General features: G+C 37.9%; 1 protein-coding gene across 1 annotated transcript in view; it reads left to right on the top strand.

The window, feature by feature from the left end:
- The window catches only part of PCDH15 (protocadherin related 15), a 2,141,593-nt gene that overhangs the window by 1,146,024 nt on the left and 973,239 nt on the right, over positions 1–22,330 (top strand). The window contains exon 5 of the mRNA XM_043982395.1: positions 8,850–8,968. Within this exon, the coding sequence (XP_043838330.1) occupies positions 8,878–8,968 (91 nt within the window). The 5' untranslated portion in view covers positions 8,850–8,877. The remainder of the gene's footprint in view (positions 1–8,849; positions 8,969–22,330) is intronic.

Here is a 22,330-nt window from a genome sequence, read left to right as displayed (position 1 = left end):
GACTACCTGAAAGCCTTCCCCTCAGAGGGTCTGTCCTCTGGACTCTGACCTCAACATGTACTCTCATGGACCACCCTCAAGTCCAGTAAACCAATAGATTTGAATGATGCTAGCCAATTAGCTTTGAGCAGTGTGGAAGGGCCTCCTCTCCTCCAGACCTGCAGGAAGCTTATGGTCTTGCTTGCTCTCTTGGCAGAGGACTTGAAGGGGCCAGCCATGCTGAGCTCTATTTCTCCTTTCTGAACTTTCTGAGCCATTTGTTATCTCTTTACTAATATATATAATGTGCTTTAACAAGTGCTCAATGCCCAAAACTGACGCTAAAGCCTCTAATTTATAAGTAGCAATATATTAGAAACTCTAGCTAAGTTCCTTAAAACATAGACAGAGATAGGCACCCCCATATAATTTCTTTTCTGCTGTTGTTTTTTTGCAGGGCAATGAGGGTTAAGTGCCTTGACCAGGGTCACACAGGTAGTAAGTGTCAAGTATCTGAAGGCAGATTTGAACTCAGGTCCTCCTGAATCCAGGGCCAGTGCTTCATCCACTACGCCACCTAGCTGCCCCGTCCCTCATATAATTTCAAATGACACAAGGTATGGAGGGTTCTGGTCCCTCAGAGACCAGGAAATTCTTGCAGAAATAGGCCATGTGGTGCTTAAATTTAGATTTTAAGGAAGCTAGAGATTCTAGAAATTAAAGGGGAAGAAGAAAACACAGTAGTCACGGTCGACAAAGTTCAGTGCGAAGGCAGAGTGATGGGGGATGGTACATCGTGTGTGCAGGACCTAAGTAGGTCAGCGTGATTGAATCTTAGATTTAGTGGAAGGAAATTAAATGTAAGATGAGGCTGTCTGTCCTTCTTTCTCGAAGAGGACCATGACATCAGGGGCCATGTGACTTGCAGTGAATGGGATTTCAGTGAGGCAGAGCTGTGCAAAGCCAGGTTGGAAAGCCTATGTAGTGGCTCCTGAATAAAAATAGGAGATCAATTCTGACTAGCTCTGGGACAAAATAGCATCAGCTGAGCTTATTTACACTATCCCATATTCTATCTTTACAAAAGTCCTAGTTCCCTCTTGACCCCATGGCTAACTCTCTGTCTCCTAAAACATATTGCCTCTCTAGATCCTCATCTGACCATCTCAATGGCAAAGCTCCCACACCAGCACAATTTTTCTAACAAAATAAAAATCTGCATTTTCAAAGGGCACTGGTGACATCACAACATGATGTTTAAACTTGGGCCTGAATTGGATTTAAGTGAGGATTGTATTGTGTTCACAGAGATATGGTGCACATTCTAGGAAGCTTCCTTCCTAGGACTGATCAAGTCCTTAAATTCTGGATGGACCCATAAGGCAAAAAAAAAAAAAAAATGATTCTGAACTTAGAAAACATGGTTACACATTCTTTTTGTGATGTTTACTATCCACGTGACCCTGCAAAAGTCACTAAGCCTCTGTGAGACTCAGTTTCCTCCTCTAAAAAAAGAAAAACAATTGTGTTGGACAAATGATTATTTTTCTGGTATGTGACTGTCAAAATTTCTTTACTCGAGGGTTAGAGTAAGTGGCTGCTGAGTTTTCTTCCAAATCTTAAATTCTATGATTCCAAGACTAGATGATCACTTGTAGCTATCTTTATCTATATTATTTTGTTAGATTAATAACCCCATCATTCTAAGAAGCAGGAACAATTGAAGGGAAATGTTTATATGAACAATGATGTAAGGAGAAAAAAATCCTTAAAATGAGATTTATTCCCAAGTAGAATGGGTTGCCTCAGAAATGAATGAGATCTTCTTCTCTAGAGACCTTCTATCAGAGACAGGACATTGACTGTTTAAGGATATTGTAAAGGGTAGTCTCAATCAGGTTTAGGTCAGCCACTATGACCCTTGAGGACTCTTCTAATTTTGTGATTCTGGAAATTGATCAGAATTAATAAGATATTTACATCTTCCTACCCCGAGTCAATTTGTCAAAAACAAACAGACTTAAAGCTATGACATGTTTCTTTGACAGATAATTAGACATATATAATTTGAGCATTGTTAATATTTATTTTACTAGATTGAGTTTATTAAAGGAAGTTTTCAAAAAACAGAGAAATTCATATTTGGATCAGTGAGCTCAGGTGATGGCCAGGCTGGACAAACTATATTTCTCAGATAAGGGAAAATGTGATAGGTTTTATTTCTAAAATTATCCAGATTTTGTTAGATATCAGAAGTACCTAGAGCTTTATTCTGTAGATCGTGGATGGGTAAAATGCCAGAAGACAATCCCTACTACAAAGACAGACTTCAGCTTCAGGGCTGCAACAAATGCTGGTATGTGATTTCCCACAATGGAAAGCATGGGCCTCCAAGCTCTGATATGCTGAGAAAAATTGGGTCCTTACAGAAAGCATTCTGAAACTGGTGCTGGAAATACAGTAAAACATAATAATTTACTCTCTTCTCCTTCCCTAAGTTCATCAGATTCAAACTTACTGCTGTTGCAATGAATCTAGAAAGAGGCAAACATTAATAAAAGAAAAAAAGGCAGGCACATATCAGAGTTTGCTTGTTTGTTTGTTTTTCCCCTAGCCTCTGAATTTATACTCAAATTCAAAAAAGTCTAAAAGTCTTTTTTTAGTTTGTGTAAGAAGCAATTTTCTGCCCAAGGAAGTTTTGATTTCATTGGGGTCTTTGGGGTAGTCTTATTGGAGAAGCCATGCCTTGTCTCTGAAGCCACCTTTCTCCCAGTGCTTTATCAAGTGACATCTTTATAGCCTCATGAAATTGACCTTTCTTCTTTTGCTTAGGAGCACCTCACCAGGTGACTTTGGAGAATCTTGCAAGATCTTGAGGTTATCTTGACAAAGCTTTGTCCATGGTTTACAATACTTTGCATGTAACTTTAGATGAGTATTTATGCATTTCAATTGGTACCTTAAGGAGGGTGAGTTGCATCCTGATTACTGAATTAGTATAATAATAGCAACATTTATTAAACTGTCCCTGTGTTCCATGCTCTATAATAAGCAATGTTGGACAAAGCTTAGGTAATACATCACTGTCTTGAAGTTTGCACTCTAGAAAGGAAATAAGACCAGCACAATAGATAAGCATAATTTATTGTTGTTTTTGTTGTTTTGTTGTTTTAGTCATGTCTGACTCTTCATGAGCCCATTTGGGGCTTTCTTGGAAGAGATACTGAAGTGGTTTGTCATTTCCTTCTCTGGCTCATTTTATAGATGAGAAAACTGAGGCAAACAGGGTGAAGTGACTTGCTCAGGGTCACACAGATAGTAAGGGTATGAGGACAAATTTAAACTCAGGAAAATGTGTCTTCCTGACTACAGGCCCTTCTCTCTATCTACTGTGTCAAACTTTAAATCAGTGTCAACACGCATTTTTAAATATCTCCTCTGCTCCAGGTAAAAGACATAAATTAAATAGTCCCTACCTTTATGAAGATAGTATTATGAAAAACATTTATTGAGTATATACTATATACAAACCATCCTGTCATACCCTTTGCATAGAAAGATCAAAACATACTTGTCTCTGACCTCAGAGAATCTTACAATCTACTTTGGGGGGTAAAATGTAGATAAGTACACAAATATAAACATATAGAAATATATTTTCAATAATTTACTGGAGGGAGTATCAAAGGACAGAAGCCCCGTGGAATTTCGTGGTTTGATAGGAGTACCAACTTCTAAAAGGTGACCATGATGAGGGAATGTATTCTTTTTTTTTTTAATCTTGCCTTTGCAACAAACAATTTCTTTTATTTTTTCCAGTTACAAGTAAGGGTAGTTTTCAACATTCATTTTCATAAGATTTAGAGTACCAAATTTTTTCTCCCTCCCTCCCTTTCCTCCCCCCTCTACAAGATAGCAACCAGGCTATACATGTACAATCCACAAGTGTTCATTTTATCAGTTCTTTCTATGGGGGTGGATAGTACGCTTTATCATTAGTCCCTTGGGATTGTCTTGGATCATTGCATTGCTGAGAGTAGTTAAGTCATTCACAATTGCTCATTGAACAATACTACTGTCACTATGCACAATGTCCTCTCAGCTCTGCTCACTTTACTATACAGCAGTTCATGAGTCTTTCCAGGTTTGTCTGGGATCATCCTGTTTGTCATTTCCTATAGCACAAGACCATTCCACCACAATCATATAGCACAGCCTCTTCCATCATTCCTCAATTGGTGGACATTCCCTTGATTCTCAATTCTTAGCCACCACAAAGTTGTTATGAATATTTTTGTATAATTTCCCCCCCCTTTACTCTTTTTCATGATTACTACTGTTAACTGTTTCCTTTTCAACCAATTCCCTTCCCCGTGATATTTATTTTATTATCCATCTTCTTTCATTCTATCCCTCTTCAAAAGGGATTTTCTTCTGTCTGTCCCCTCCCCCAATCTGCCCTTCCTGCTTTTGCCCCTCTCTCATTATCCCCTTCCCCTCCTATTTTCCTGCAGGGGTATAGAAATTACTCCACCCAATTGTGTGTATATGTTATTCCCTCCTTGAGCCAATTCTATTGAGATTGCCATCTTTGAGCCAATTCTGATGAGTGTGAGGCTCATTTACTGCCCAGATTAAATATATTACTCCACCCAGTTGGGTGTGTATGTTAGTTCCTCCTTGAGGCAACTCTGATGAGTTTAAAGTCCTTGATAAGCGTAAGTTTCATTTACTGCCCTGTTCCTCCCTGGTCTCTTCCCCCACTCCATAAGCCTTTACCTGTTTCTTTCATGTAGGATTTCACCTTTGCCCTTCCCCCTCCCCCAGTGAATTACCTTTACCCCTCAATTTAACACTAAAGATGTCATCATGGGGCATCTAGGTGACACAGTGGACAAAGCATCCACCCTGGACCCAGGGGGATCCCAGCCAAAACCTGTCCTCAGACACAAGACTGTCACCCACTGCACCACCCCAGGTATGTCCCCCAACTCCATTTTTTTATGGTTCTCTAGGGTCTTGCATTTGAAAGTCAAATTTGCCATTCAGTTCAGGTCTTTTCATCATGAATACCTGAAAGTCCTCTTTTTCATTATACCCCATTTTTTTCCTCTGAAAGTTTATGCACAGTTTTGCTGGGTAGGTGATTTTTTGTTGTAATCCCAATTCCTTTGCCCTCTGGAATATAATATTCCATGCCCTCTGGCTCTTCAATGTAGAAGCTTCTAGATCTTATGCTATCCTTACTGGGGCTCCACAGTACTTGAATTCTTTCTTTTGGCAGCTTGCAATATTTTCTCCTTGACCTGAGAGCCCTGGAATTTGGTGATAATATTCATAGGAGATTTCCTTTGGGGATCTCATTCTGGGGGTGATTGGTGGATTCTTTCAATTTCTATTTTATCTTCTACTTCTAGAATTTCAGGGCAATTTTCCCTGGAAATATCTTGGAAGATGATGTCTAAGCTCTTTCCTTGATCATGGTTTTCAGGTAGACCAATAATTTTCAAATTAGCTCTCCTGGACCTTTTTTTCAGGCAGTTTTTCTAAGGAGATATTTCACATTGCCTTCTATTTTTTTATTCATTTGGATTTGCTTTATTGTGTCTTGGTTTCTCATAAAGTCACTGGCTGCCATTTGTTCAATCCTAATTCTTAGGTAATTATTTTCATCAAAGAGCTTTTCCATTTGGCTTTTCAAGCTGTTGACTTGTTTTCTCATGTCTTTCCTGAATCATCCTCATTTCTCTTTCCATTTTTTCCTCTACCTCTCTAACTTTATCTTCAAAGTCCTTTTTGAACACCTCTATGGCCTGAGACCACTTCATATTTTTCTTGCAAGCTTTAGATATAGGGGCCCTGATGTTGACATCTTCCTCTGAGGGTGCACCTCCATCTTCCTTGTCACTAAAGATACTTTCGATGGTCCTTACCTTTCTCTTTCTGCTTATCTTGCCTTTCTTTGATTTGACTTTTAGTTCCTTAAAGTGGGGAATTGTTTCCAGGCTGCAGTATCCCAAGCTTCAGAAGTCCCAGGTGGTATGATTTAAGGAGGATCATGTTCTTCACTCACCTGGCCTGTGTCCTGGTCTGTAGATGACCCCAGACCAATTTGCTAATCAACCAGCTTTGTGTGTTGTGATTGTCAGCTCTGAAGAACCTGTGCCCCTTCCCTACCTGAGCCACTACTACTCAAGCCTACTTCCTGGTTCCCAGCTGGAGGTGAAAAACCCATGTTCTGTTTCAGCACCAGCATAGTAGTCTCCCCCCGCCCCCCAAAAGACTCAGCCTTCTCACCAGACTGTGAGCTTATGTCCAGATGACATTGGTGCTTCAACTGATTCAGAGGCTCTTGGGGTCTCCTTTTCTGGTGAAGCCTTCCTTGGACTGGATCTCTGTCAGGGTGATTATGGGGTTGGGCTCCACTCCTGTCTCAGCACAGCAGCTCCCTCCTTCTGACCTTCCAAGCCATTCTTGGTTAGAAGATGATTTCAGCACATCCTTCTGTGGGTTTTGCTGCTCCAGGCATTGTCCAATGGCATTATTTGGATGTTTTTTGGAGCAATCGTGTCATGAGTCCGGGAATGCATTCTTAAAGTAGAGGACAGCCTAGGCAGTGGCATATTGGAGTGAGATGGAATTTCACCTATGGGGAACAACCAGAATGACACTTTTACTAAAATGTTGAGTGCTTGAAGGGGATTGATATAAAATTAGATTAAAAGGTGAGTTTGAAGCCATATTTTGAAGTATTTTAAATGCTAGTGTGATTATTTTGCATTTTATACTAGAGACAATAGGGAACTGTTAAAGATTTTTTTGAGTAGGGGAATGATAAGGCCAGGTCTCTGTTTTAGGAATATTAATCTGTAACTAAATGGAATATGGATTGGAGAGAAGATTCAAATTAAGTAGTTCAATTAAAAAGCTATTGCAATCTCACATAGTAAGTACATTAGAGAATTCTTAAAGCACGGGGCTATATGAAAAAGCCAGGGTAAGAGAGAGGATCAGGAATGGCTTCCTAAAGGGGGTATGGCTTGATTTTAGATTTTAAAATAACCAAAGATTAATCAGTCTAAAAAGGGGAACAAGAGCATCCCACATATAGTGTAGGGTATGAGCAGTGAGAAAAAGGTTTAGAAATGGAGAAACATCAAATCCGACCTCAGACACTTGACACTTACCAGCTGTGTGACCCTGGGCAAGTCACTTAACCCTCATTGCCCCACCAAAGAAAAAAACAAACAAACAAAAAAGAAATGGAGAAACAGAGGAGATGGAAGGGAACAGAGTATAGTATAGTCAATATTAGTTTATATGTAAAGAACATAGATGGGAAGTGATATGAAATAATTCTGGTAAGGTTGCCTAATTGTGGAGGGACTGAAATGATTTCTAAAAGATGACAAATTTTTGTTGTACCAGGCCAAGTTGTATGATGTGGTAGGAGATATAGATAGATAGATAGATAGATAGATAGATAGATAGATAGATAGATAGATAGATAGATAGATAGATGAATGATAGTTGTTATTAGTTGTGTCTTGTGTCTGATGCTTTGTGCCCCCATTTGGATTTTTCTTGGCAAATGTCATAGGTTTCCATTTCCTTTTTCAGCTCATTTTGTAGATGAAGAAACTGAGGCAAATAGGGTTAAGAGAATTTCCCAGGGTCATATAACTTATAATTGTCTGAGGTAGGATTTGAACTCAGGTCTTCCTGAATTTAGGCCCAGCACTTTATTCACTGTGTCACCTAGTTGCCTATATACAAAGAGAAGTGTCTCATTGCATTCCAAGTCTAAGACTGTACCACTGGACTGTTTAACTATCTCTGGATGTTTACATTTAGTCTGTTATCAGCCCCTCCCATTACAATAGACTTTGATATTATCTCCAGGTACTCTGGAGGAGTGAGCACTGGGTCCTCTAAATATTCTTTCAGCTAAGAAGAGGACAAAATAAACACAAAACAAACAGAAGTGGCATGTGCTCATGGAAACATTGCGACCAGTTGAGAGATGTGAAAGTCATTCTTCCCTGAAACAGCAGGTTATGACAGTACAGTTTCACCCACTATCAGGAAGGAAATAGAAGACCAAGAGATGACTCCTTTTGTATGCTACCCAGTTCTGGCTCAGAAGCTCATGAGTTACCAGTCATCCCAGTTCTTTATCCAAACAGAAGCTCCTTAATGACCACATAGTAATAGACCTTCAGTTCTTCATGACTAGAAATATTCCTATTAAACCCAACTGTAGGATTGAAATCAAGCAGGAAACAGCAGCACACGTCTTTTACAATGCACCAAGAAGGGGGTATGTGGGCGTTCCCTAAGGTATGAACCTTCACAGGCCTACCCTTCCATTCCAAATTTGTCTATATTTTATATCTATACTTACATAGAAATTTTGTCTCTGCTAATAAAATATGTTTCCTTTTTATCCGACACGCTTTCAGTCTTTATAACCCCAGTGCCTAGATCAGTGCCTGGTCATTATGAGGGAATGAATGCTGGTTGATCATTTCTTTGATTTTTCATTTACAAGATTTAAACTCAAAGTAAGAGTTCCATGCTTTATGAAAGTAACAGGTTTGTGTCCCACTGGCTGACCAGATTGAAAATGGAATGACAGATAGGAAGTATTTCCTTAGAGGATGGCTGTTGGCGAATTCTCGTTGATCAAGAATTCCAGGACATTAAGCAAGCGTGTGTGTGTTTTTTTTTTTTTCCTAGAATAGATCAAGTGGTGCACATAATTAACAGTGATGCCGTTTGGAATGTCTAGGCAGTGACAGTTGTGTTTACCTGTACCTGATTAATGAACATGTCCAACCTTTCCCTCTCTCTCTCTCTTTTTATTTCAGGCCCATCTTGAGTGAAATCTGACAGAAGATGTTACAGCAGTTTTCTCTCTGGAAATGGTTACCTTTAGGGATTATTCTTGGCACTCTCTTCTCATTTGGCGCTGGCCAGCATGAGGATGGTAAGTCTGTTTTTAGTTTGACCTTTAGAGTTAGCCAGAATTCATGTTATTAAATAAAAACTAGGCCACAACACAGAAATGAATAATGCTAATTTTGTAGTTCACTTAAAAGGTTAGTGGCTCTATGCCATACCGTAGACTTAATTAAAAGAATCTTGTAACAATAGCAGAGGATGCGCGTGGTTTCTTAATAAGGATGTGAGTTTGGTCACAATCCAGTTCAGAGGAAATATTCAAATATTTGCAGTCTTTCACTATAGAATAAAAGGTAAAATGAAATTCTAACTTCAGCAAAATATGAAGTTCTATTTATTTAGATTTGGAAAAACTCTGCCTGTGATGAAGTATTAGGAAGGTACTATGTCTCTTTAAAAGCTGTCCCTTTTTTTTTTTTCTGATTCCAAGAGTAATGGTATTAGATTGCGATGGACATATATGTGGAAAGTCAAATTTTGAAATGATATGGGCAAAATATTGGTCACATGACAAGGATGAGGCATTTCAGGTAAATTGTCCAAGTGTTCCATTGGTATCTTTACAATGTTAGAAAAAAGCAAGTATGACTTCCAGCTACTTTGGTGGGCCTTCAGTGGACAGGATTATGGAATCATGTAGGGTTTACATGGAAAGGCCAGTGAGTTTTAAAAAAATATTGCTATTTATAAATGAATGGCTGTTATACCCATTTTGGGCAGTAAACATTATTATTAAAGTATATTACAGGGAAATTTTATAATATCCATTATTGGAGGGACCATACAAATTGATGGGATCACAGAAACATTTGAGAACTGATTGATACGAGTAGACATCATTGTTTTTTCAGCCTTCATTTTAGCTATGCCATTAGGTCAAGAACTGGAAGGCAACTAGTTGCTACAGTGTATAGAGTATGATACTTGGAGTCAGGAAGACGTAAGTTTAAATCATGACTCAAAAAATCACTAGTGGGGTGATGCTAAGCATTTGTCTTCTTTTATTCTTAGTTTGCCAAACTCTGAAATGAGGAAGTTAACACTGACAGCCTCTAAGTAAGGTCTCTTTGCACTCCACTTCTAAGATCCTATAAGCCAGGTTTTTAAGTCTTCAAACCCCTTTCAATGATGATATCTTATATCATCTTAAATGGTCGAGAATTTCTAGTCTGAGGATATTGTGCAATATTTAGAGATGTTCAATAATTTGGCACAACTAGCAAGCATTAGAAATATAAGTTGAATCCAGGCCATCCCAGTTCCAAGTCCAACACTCCACCTACTCTATCATGTTGTCTTTATATCCTTATGGTGTATGTGTAGAAAACTATGAAAGGTTTTCTGTACTATAAGATATGAGGGAAATGAGTCTGAAATCAAGCTATTTCCTTAAGATATAAGGGAAAATGTCTGAAATAAGACATTCTTTTTAGCACCTGATGGTTAGGTGAAACATTAACGGGTTATTTATTTCCTAAGGTAGTTATTTGGTAATTACATTAACTCTTATAATTTCCTGGATATTGTTGGTGCTTTTTATGGTGTCATGCTTACAGAACTAGATTTGGTATCAGAAATACTCTGAAGTCTGCTTACAACACTGTAACTATTTGCGTTGGAACAATTCCATTTTTCTATTTATGATTCAATGTTCTTATTTTTAAATTGACAATACTGATGCTTCCACAACCTACCTTATACAGTGGTTCAAAAACGGAGTGTTTTGGAAATCTTAAAATACTATAGAAATGGGAGGCAATGGTGGGATTGGGCTTTTCATTGAGTTTTCAGTCATGCCCCACACTTTGTGACCCCACTTGGAGTTTTCTTGGCAGAGATAGCGTAGTGGTTTGTTATTTCCTTGATTGGCTCATTTTACAGTTGAGGAACTAAGGAAAACATGATTAAGTTACTTGTTCAGGGTTGTACAGCTAGTAAGTGTCTGAGGTGAGATTTTAATTCAGAAAGATGAGTGTTCCTGAGTTCAGACCTGGCACTTGATCCACTGTACTACCTAGCTGCCCCTGGGATAGGTACAATAGTCCATATATATATATATATATATATATATATATATATATATATAAAATGGTCACATAATGGGGATAAGGCAATAAGGAGAAGATAATCGAACATTCATCTTGCATTTTTCATCACAAATCCTGAGATTTAAGAATATGACAATTTTGTCCTATGTCAAAAATATGTTATGTAAGTGATACATGAACTTTTCATGAAAAGGTAGAAATATAAGGGTTTTACAAAATATATTTATTTAAAAGACTTCATTCCTCAAGTAGATTTAGGATCAAAAGGTTGAGGCTGGACAAGATCCAAAAAAGTGTATAGTTCAAACCCACCATTTTACAGATGAGGAAAATGAGACCTGGAGAGACTACTTGCCCTAGGTCACAAGCTTCCCAACTGGTAGAGCCAATATTTGAAGCCAGGTCGCCATCTTCAAGTCCAGTGTTCTTTTCCTGGACCTGTAGAATATAACCTGAGCTTCATGTGTTATGTTTCCTTTCTTCCTGTTTCTAATTATTCTTTTACTATTCAGATAATGTAAGCAAATAATATCCCCTCTCCTTCCTTGTATAAAAACATGGTCACCTTCACCCATACTGTGTTGCTATCTTGATGCTACCAGATGCATAAGGAATGGAACTTGCTGCTGCCTTTCCAGGGCTGATGGAATCATTTGCCTCCATCCAAAGTAGGATTGCCAAGCCCTGCACAGAACACAGTCTTCATCCTCTGTAGGTCTGAGAGTATAGCCTCTCCAGAGCCTGATAGATAATGACAGAATGGGGACTGATTGTATAAAGTAATCCCCTCCATAGTCCTGACAATCAGTGAAATATTTACTCCAAATGAAGCTGAATCAAAGGATTTAGAACTTGGATGAACCTTTGAGATGATAACATTTAGAGCTAGCATGGATTGTAGATTGATCTTATGATTTGGATCTGAAGGGAAACGGAGCTCATCCAGTTTAGCTCCCTTTGTTTTACAGAGGGGGAAACTGAGGTCCCCTGATAAGTAGGCACTTATTCAGGGCAACTTAGGGACTAAGTAGAAAAACACAAGTCATCTCACTCCAAATCCAATATTCCTTATATTGAGGTCAAAGGAAAAAAAATCTACCATCTATTTCCTTATCTATGATAGATGACAGACATATACACATGTGTATTTGTATATGTGTATATGTGTGTGTGTGCACCATACATGCAGGTAAATGTATACCAGAAAATCTACCTATCTATATTTCTATCATCTGTCTCTCTATCTACCTATCTGCCTCTCCATCATCTGTCTTTGTGTCAATCTCTATTTTAACTATCTTAATTTATCATCTATCTATATATTCATCTTATCTCCCTATAAGTCTGTGTGACTCTGTCATCTATCTATGAGTTTTTCTTCCTGTATGACTACCTGTCATGTATCCATCTGTCTATCTGTCTGTCTGTCTCTATCTACCATATTTCTCTCTGGAGGAGACATGGAGTGCTGACAAAAGCATGGGGGTTTATAATCAGGTCGGGGGTGGACACACATTTATGATCCCTACTCCTAGGGGGCTCAGGAATTCTTACTGATAGAGAGCTAAGCCTGACACCAAGCGGATGAATCCCCAAGAGCAGGAGCCCCACCAGGCTGCTAAAGAAAGGGCAAACAAGCCCAGATAGGAATTAGAATAGGCCACAACTCAGCAAGAGGATCCAGCCAGGTTCCAGAAAAGTCATGAATGCAAATCTGTCATCCCTGTCCTCTTCTTTACTAGTTGGCTATCTATCTGACTTCTTTCCTCAACTATATATATATATATATATATATATATATATATATATATATATATATATATATATATATATATATATATATATATAGTGTGTATAGGGTGTTGCTCGTATGCCATAATTCTCAGGAGGTTTCATGAGGAAAGTGTTTTATAAATCTTGAAGAGCTATATACAGACAGGCTATTACAATAATATTGCTGATGCTAAAAACAAATGGATGCTGAAAAAGGCATTTGTGAACAGAACTTTCAGAACACTAATTGAGGAAAAGAAACTGTAAATTCAGTTTAATTAATTTTAGAAAGCTTTTAAAATATCTTCTCTGTACTGGACACTGATAGGTCCTGGGATTAAAAAGGCCAAAATTAAAAAGCATCTGCCCTCCAGTGACTTACATTCAACCTGAGGATATACCATATATACAGGTTTATGCAAACCAGGAATTTGAAGAGAATGAAAGCACTAAAGGAAGAGGGTGTATTAGGAAATCGTTCCCTCAGATGGCACTTGAACTGAGCCTTGTTGGAGGAGTGGAGAAGTAACGATGGTACAAACTCTGGCAATAGCCTGGGCAAAGTCACTAAATCCGAAGATCAAATGCTGGGCTCAGGATGACTCATTCAGTTTAGTTGAAATCAATAGATTAGTCATAGACTAGGCATTTATTTGGTGCCAAACGAGCCAGGCACTATACTAGTTATGGGGAATACAACTATGAAAGTAAGACAGTCCCAGGCAGGAGATTACTGAAGCCAACTTAAGCTGCTTTTGCTAAAGTTGATTGTTAAAGTTTTGGTGTGAGCATTTTTATCTCAGAAAATCACCAACCACTAAAATCAGGGCTTATTGATTAGCACTTTTTTATTGTCCAGATTTGAGAAAGTCAAGGAGAAAATGCTATCGATTCAGATTAACTTGAAAATGCCTATCACATTTTTTTCTGAGAGTCCATCTTGAAATATTTACTAGTAGACAGACCCCTGTATTCACTTCCCACAAGGGGTTTATATTATATTTAAGGATCAGAGAGTGATTGGCGAGGCATAATATGAAATTTGTAGAAATGTAGGCTGAATGGCTTTAAATGTCAAGGTGAAGGTTTTCTCTTTTTTTTTTTTTTCCTTTAGAAGTAATAGGGAGCTATCAAAGATTCTTGAGCAGGTTTTTCAAGGCCATGTGGATTATTGGTTAGATGGAGAAAGCCTAAGAGCAGGGAGTTTAGTGAGAAGGCTTTCTCTTTTCTCCCTTATGTTCTGACACACTGAATCATCCAAAGGTCATTCCTCACTCTTGGGGAGAGTCTCTGATGCCTGAGACCTTCTTCCTTCAATCTCTCTCCTCTTGGGCAACATCCTTTGTGCTTGTAATATGTTTTCACTTGTTTCTCTATGCATTGGCACTGGATCTGTTATGTCCTTGCTATAGTGACTTCCAGGAGAAACTATCCAGTAATTCAGACCTACATGTGCTCTGAAACCTATAGTTTTATAGAGATGAGAGAGATTGAATGACTTGACCAATATTACACAGCCCATGGGAATGACTACATGTGAATCTATTGCTTGATCTCTACTACACCACAGTATCATGCATGTACATGTATGTATGTGTGAATATGTGCCTAGATGTATTTATTATGTGTGCAGGTTAATATGTGGGTATGTAGTACAAGTCTGTGTATGTATGGGTATATTATATATTCATGTGTGTATATGCATTTATGTATGTTTTTGTTATCTGTCTGCTCCATTTGGGAGATTGCTATGAGATATAAAAGAGAGATTACACAGAGAAGGATAATTAACATGGGGCAATTTCTTGGTATTGCTAATGTGATTCTGCATATCTTTGTTCCCTTTGAGGCTTTGTGAATCTATGGAGTGGGTAGCTCTGCCTTCATCAATGACACATAATTCTCTATGACATGTTGAATCAAAAGACACAATGAAGCAGGGTTCCCCACACAAAATTCCCCTGTCTGATTCAGAAAAGTTCCAACTAATCCTTTTCCACTACTCCCCCGCCCCCACTCCCAGACTCAACAAGCTTTGACTGTGTCGCTGCTCTGTGTGCTTTTCACCTTTACCTTCCTCATGCATTGCTCCTAAAATCAAATTGTTTGTTGGATAGGGTTTTTTGCCTCTAAGATAGAGCTCATGGCCTGCTAATGGCTTGCTAATATGGGCAAGCTTTCTGTACATCACCTTTTATTGTAACAGGCATCAGAAACTCCATAGACATATAGACATACATACATACATATAAGCACATACTATATGCATGCATGCATTCATGCATGTGATTGTGTGTATATTTATAAGCATGTGTATGTATGCATGCATGTCGCTGTATGTCTGTCTATATCTATCTGTCTAACTAGCTAGCTATCTCTCGTTTCTGGATTGAAAGCTCTGGGGTTTCTCTCAACCTTGCCTGTGTCAATGGAAAAATCACTTCAATAGCCCAGTGGTATGTAGAGTCAATTAACAAGATCATTCAAAGGCCATCTGCCCACACTGGTATGCCAGGGCAAAGGATCCAACACAAAATGGGCACTTGACAGCTGGGAATTCAATGATACACAGTACCAGAAAGTTTACCCCCAGTTTGCTTTGTATTGATTGTTCTGGTAATTTCCCTGGCCTTCCTAAGTGAAAGGACTGGAAGAGAAATAAGGTCTAATGAAGTGTCAAAGTATAGAAGATACCATTAAAGTTGACTGCTAGGTGATTTTAATGTTGCTCTTTTTAGTTTCAATATGGTCACTATTTCAACTTAGGAGAATCTATGTTACACCCTACCATCTGACTCACTTCATAAACCCTGACTTTGCTTGGCCTTTTCCCCCTCTTCTTACAAGCCAACAGTGACTTTTCACTGCCTACTGGATCTGGTCCAAACTTTGGAGAGTTCATTCACTTGAATTTAAATCAGTAGCTGTATATTAAACTCCTTCTGTATACAAGGCATCATGCTTGACCTTTGGGACATAAAGATTTTTTTAAAAAGCCATATAATCTTATCCCTTGAAGTGCTTACATTCAATTGGAGGAGAGGATACATACCCCATATAAAAAGTATATAAATAATACAAGGTAAAGTAAGATGATGATTATATTTAGAGCTCCAGGAAAATTGTAGGTGAAAGACAGGAGGTAACTAGGAATAGTTTCACGGACAAAGCGATACTAGACTTTAAAGAAACCGTAGGGTTCTGATAGGAGTGATTGAATTTGAGTCATGGGTTACAGCCTTTGAAAAAGCAAGGAGGTAGAAAATGGAGTGTTATCTGTCAGGAACAATAATAAGTCATGTATGACTAGACAGTAGAACACATGGAAGAAGTCATCAGAAAGTGTGCAAAAAGCTGAACCAAAGGCAGTCTGTCAAAAACCTTACTTTTCTTTTGAGATTTTTACTAACTTTTTTATTTGCTTTTAGATTACTCAGATATGTTAGACTTTAAATGACAAACAGAGGAGTTTGGGTTTTACTCTAAATGCACTAAGAACACCCTGAAAATTCTGGAGCAAAGGAGAGACAAGGACAAAACTTTTTGGGGGAGATTATTTTTGTAGTTCTGTGAAGAAGAGTGTCAAGGGAATAAGTGGAGAGCAAGGACACCAACAGGAGGCTGCTGAATGAGTCCAAGGGTAGGCCATCATAAAACTTGGACTGGTATGCTGGTGTACTCTAGGTGGGTCATTACCCTTGTCTGTCCCATGAAGAGAAGCTCTGAACACACACAGTACATGCCATGTTGGCAAGTGTGTCTAGTTAAGAAGTGGTGAGGGTTTGAGCTGGGGTGAGGTGGGGAGTAGGGGAAGATAGGACTGTTGCTCCAGATTGCCTTTAGGTATAACTGGGAGTACTTTGATTCAGATAAACTGTTTCAAAAGTATCTGTGGAGCTTCTTTTCTGTGTCCAGCACTGATCAACATTGACTGACTCAGAATGTGCATGGGTAGAGAAGAGACATAAATCAAAGTGTAATTTTGTCTCAGATGGAAGAGCCCCAAGAGGGTACAGGATCTAGGATGGATAATAGGAGACTGGAAGTTGAAAGAGACTTGGGCTTAAATATTTATAATGGGTTCTGATACTTGATTTGTGAGTGAGGAAAATGATTCAGCCTCTCTGCACATCTATGCTTTCTTTCCTAATTTAAGCATAATCATTCCAGTAAAGGCATCCCTGAGAGAGAGCAGGACTTAAATCCAGGAAGCTCTGGGTTCAAGTCTTGCTTTGGATGTACACTGGCTGTCTGACTTCACAAATTGTATATATATGAGTTTAACCTCCTAGTACCCTAAGCAAATCTCTAAAACTACACATGTCTTTTAAAAATTATAGACATAAGGAAAAGGAACCATTTGTACAAAAATATTTATGGCAACTTTTTTTGTAGTGGCTAAGAATTGAAATTGAAGAGATGCCTATCAATTAGGGAATAATAGCTAAACATCCTGTGGTATATAATCATGATGGGATCTTATTGTGCTATAAGAAATGGCAAGGGGGATGATTTCAGAAAAACCTGGAATGAATTACATGAACTGATGCAAAGTGAAGCGAGCAGAACCAGTAGAATGTTGTACAGAGCAACAGGAATATTTTATGATGAAGAACTCTGAATGAATTAGCTATTCTCAGAAATACAATAATTTAAGACAATCCCAAAGAACTAATGATGATGCAAACCATCTTCCTCCAGAAAAAAAGAACTGATATCATTTGAATACAGACTGAAACATGCTATTTTTCCCTTTTTAAATTTCATTAGAGTATTCTTGTACAAAATGACTAATATCGAATGTTTTAAATGACTGTACATGTATAACATATATCTGATTGCTTACCATGTCAGGGATATGAAGGGATATAATTTGAAGCTTAGAACTTAAAAAAAAAATAGTTTGAATGTTGTTTAATATGTAATTGGGGGAAAATATACTATATTTTTTAAAAACCTGAAAAATATTTTATTTCATTAAATATTTCCTAATTGCATGTAAAAAACATTTCTTTTAAAAAAATCAAGTTCCAAATTTCTTCCGTCCTTCTTGCCCTTCCCCACTCCTTGAGAAGACAAGCAATTTGATTTTGATTATACTTGTGAGATTATGCAAAACATATTTCATGTTGGCCATGTTGTATAAGGAAACACAAAGAATAAAACGATATATATTTTTAATAATAATAATTTTGTTTTTGTTTTTGTTTTTTTGTTTTTGTTTTAGTGAGGCAATTGGGGTTAAGTGACTTGTCCAGAGTCACACATCTAGTAAGTGTTAATTGTCTGAGGCCGGATTTGAACTCAGGTACTCCTGACTCCAGGGCTGGTGCTCTATCCACTGCGCCACCTAGCTGCCCCAATAATTTTTTTTTAAGTATGCTTCAATCTACCTTCAGAATTCATCAGTTCTCTCTGTGTAGAGGTGGACAGCATTTTTCATCAAGGGTTTTATTAAATTGTATTGGGTCATTGTCTTGATCAAAGTAGCTAAATCTTTCCGAGTTGATCTTCCTTACAATTATCCTGTTACTGTATACAGTGTTCTCCTGGCTTAAGACTGTACATTTCAGAGAAAGTGCTTCCCAGCCTTGGTAGAAGGAGTTTCCCAATAACAAGGAAATTACACTCCCAAATCCACACCCAATCTTTAATCCTCATATTAACTATCTCCTAGGATCTGAAGATCTATTGAGATAACAGATAAAGAACATTTAGTAAAACTTGAAGCATTATGTCAGTGTCTCTTATTATTCTTTGTGAATGGGCTATTTAAATCAATATTTGGGGAACAACACAGGTTCTTTCAGAGTTTAAATCTACTATTTGTTCGTTTCTGATGCCTCTCTGGAGTATTTTGTTATAGTAAACAAATTTGCAAACCTTCTTGTGTGGGGCACCCCACTAATTTCTAATTATCAGTTGCTGCCCTGGGGGCTACTTGTACTGCTAGCAGCCAACTGAATTGCCTAAAATGTGTGCCCTTCCTTCCACTGAGTATAGGGTGCCTAATTTCTCATCAAGGCTGCCCGGTGACCCCAAGGCTGGGCAATTTCTTAGACTCTCAAAGAAGGTTGTTTAGCTGATCAGATTTTATTAAAAACGTTTACTCAGAAGAACCAAAACCCTCATGAGAACTGGACAGAGAGAGGGCCTCTGTTTGTTTGAGAGCTAGAAAGAGAAATGATAGCCCAGTTACTGATGTCTAGGCTTCAATGCACCTAGCTTGTTCCATGGAGACAAGCAAGTCCTAACAGATACCAAAATGAACACAGCCTGTTTTTAAGAACACCCCAGAATAACCTTCTACCTAATTAATGTATTCATTCAATGAGCACAATAATGTACTGCCCTTCTGCAAGATTCCCCAAGATCTTAACCTCCCTCAGCCTCAGTTTTCCTAATTGTAAAATGGAGTTTTGTAAAAATACCTCAGAGGGTTGTTAAGAAGATCAATGAGAAAACATAATTACATTTCTATAGAAATATTAGAAATGATATCTTTTCCCCCATCTTTGTCCCACTCTCATTCACATGGCCTTTCTCATTCTTCTTATTGTTTATCATCTTTTGGTATTTCTCTGTATTTTCTGGGCTGTTTTTCTCATCACAATAGGAGTCTGTGACTTTCTTCTTCCATTCTTCTCGCTCTCTTTGCCCACTTTTCTTTTTTTCTCTTTTCCTTTCCTTTTTCTTTTCTTTTCTTTTCTTTTTTTCACCCTTCATTCTTCTCTTCACATCTTCTGGTCCTTCCTTTTAGATCTCTCTTCGCCCAGTTTTCCTGTTAGGTTAAATGTTTCATAACTTAAAAGGCTGGTTCTATGTTAGTTCAATGATTAGGTCTCTTTCCATCCTATCTTCTTCTTTCTTCTGCCTACTTATAACTCCTCAACTTGGTAAAGATGATCTGTTCCTGGATTCTAAAGTCATATGCATTGGAAAAAATGTAGCTTGGTATCTTCAAAAAAATTGTTTAAGGTAAAACACATATGTCAATGTCAGAAGGTTAAATTATCTTTTTCAATTTTCTTTGCAATATTCTGAATATAACTTCCAAATCCTCTGCTAAAGTGCTCTTTTTCAATGTTCCATCCTCATGCGGAGGTGACCCTTGCTTTACAAGGTTCTGCCAATGCGGCACAAGCTTGGCAGGTTCTCCAGATTGGAAAGGCTTCAAGAAAACACTAGGCATGAGACTGTGGGCACCTTTGTTACGGGCATAAACTGGCTAGTTTACAGGATTCAGAGCTGGAAAGGACTGTCTACCTTGACTACCTCCTTCATTTTTGGTGACCTTCATCAGCAGGAGGATGATCGATGGAGGAGACATTTTTTTCCCTAAGTTTAAGTTCCTCCAAAGACTGTCCTCAGACCTGGAAACTGATCTCTAACATCAAGGCCAGGAACACATTTGTGGAATAATCATGGCTCCTCTGAATATTGAAGTATGGGTAGTTACTTGACCTCTTCTGCCCTGAGTTTTCTCATCTATAAATGGGGATATAATGGTATCTAACACATATGATTGTTGTGAAGTTCAAAGGAGAATGTTATGTGTATAATGTTTTAGAAAACCTAAAGTGCTATACAATGTGTTATATATAAATATATAAATACAGTTATAGACTACCTAAGATACTTACTATCTGTATGGCACTAGATAAGTCATCTATCTTCCCTAAGCCTCAATTTACTCTCTAGTAAAATAAAAATATTAACAGCTTCCACTTCACAAGGTTGAGGTTGAAGCAATTTGGTTATCTATACACATTTATCTAGATATATACTTATATGTATTTCTAGATATATTTGTATGTATATACATGTTGTATATTTGTACATACAAATATTTATTTAATTTAAACAGATTGAAAAAACAGTGCTATATAAATCCGTCTCATATATGGAAAATATTTTTAATTCTAGAGATGTAGCAACCATTCCAAGCCTCAATTTACTTATTTGTAAAATGGAGATAAAAATAACTATGCTAACTTCCACATTAGAGTTTTGTGAGTCATGCATATTTCACACAATCTAAGTTTTTTTCCTCTGTCATCAATTATATTGTCTCTTTACTGGCAATTGCTTGATTTTCTTCTCTATAATGGTTAGATTTGGATAAATTTCTTCTCAGTCTACTCCTTTTATTTCCAAGACTTATAGTCACCCTAGTTCCCCTTGTTAACTTACGTTTATTAAGTTTCAGAGTCTCAAAAGTTAGCTGGCCAATGCAAAGCCCAAAAGATGCCCCAGTAGTTATGAGGGCCTCCATCCAATGGCATCCAGACAAGAGGAAGTCCATCACTGTGAACCAAAAGAATTGTCTGCATCAATGTTAACTTCTAAGTTTTACAAGGATTACAAATATCACATTGTATCTCAACCACCACATGAGGATAGCAATGTAGATATTATTGACATTATTTTAAAAGTAAAGCAATAAAGTTCAATAGGGGCTGTGACTTACCCAGGGGCACACAGACAGTAGGTATCTGGGCCAGAACAATAATAGCTTACATTTGTATAGTGCTTTAAATTTTGCAAAATGCTTAACTTATATTGTCATTTGATCCTCACAAGAACCCTGTGAGTTTAAGTGTGAAAATTTTATAGATGAGGTTGTAAAAACATGATGCGATTTTTCCAGGATCAAAATCTGGTAATAATGATCAGGGGTGGGAATTTAGCTCCATTCTTCCTGAAGACAAGTGCAGGCCTCCAGCCAAGTGAACTAAGGGACCTGTTCAGACCAGAGCTTCCTAGCTCTAAGTCAAGTATGCTGGCCAGTTTTCCCCTCCCCCACCCCACATATATATCAGAAATGTTTTAGAGGGCACTTGACAGACATCTTTGTAGGCACATCTGTTACCATTTTAAAAGATGTCCTACTTCATTGCTATCTCTGATCAGCAAAGGCTACAAATGTACTTGGAGGTCATCCTCCTTTAAAGTAATTTTCAAGGAAGAAAGGGAGACTGGACATATCAACTGGGAAAGGCAATGATTTATGCTTGATTTTATTTCCCACCCACCCCTTTCCTGGAGATCCATTAATGAGTCACTTTCTTAAGGAATTTGTTTAGTATAAACAAACAACAACAAAACAAAACAAAAAAACAAAAATAATGAGAACAATAATTGCCCAAACTCATGGGGCCAAGGCAAGGAAGAAGCAGTGACTGATGAGAAAACACTTTGTAGTTACAAGCTAGTGAATAACTAACTCTCTATAGCCTACCTCCAATGATCCAGAGAGGTCAGATTTCAATAAATCACTTTAGTGAGAGTAGAGAGTACTACCTTGCCCCTACAGAAATGCAGCTAAAAGTGGATACAAGAATCAAGCTCTTAGTGAATGAAAGCAATTTAGATTCAGTCATTTGGGTGCTTGTTAAAAAAAAAAATGAGCCTGTTTCCAGGGAGGAAAAAATAAATAAATAAGTGAGGGCCACATAGTTATTCCCATAGCAGAGAATCACAGAGTCTTCAAATTTGGAAAGGCCATTGTTATCCATCTCAATCATCTTATGCCTAAATAAGAATTCCATACAATACTGTAGCTA

This window comes from Dromiciops gliroides, chromosome 2 (assembly GCF_019393635.1).
Source record: "Dromiciops gliroides isolate mDroGli1 chromosome 2, mDroGli1.pri, whole genome shotgun sequence".
Taxonomy (NCBI): domain Eukaryota; kingdom Metazoa; phylum Chordata; class Mammalia; order Microbiotheria; family Microbiotheriidae; genus Dromiciops; species Dromiciops gliroides.
Note: the sequence above shows the minus strand (reverse complement) of the source record. Positions and strands in the feature narration are given on the sequence as shown.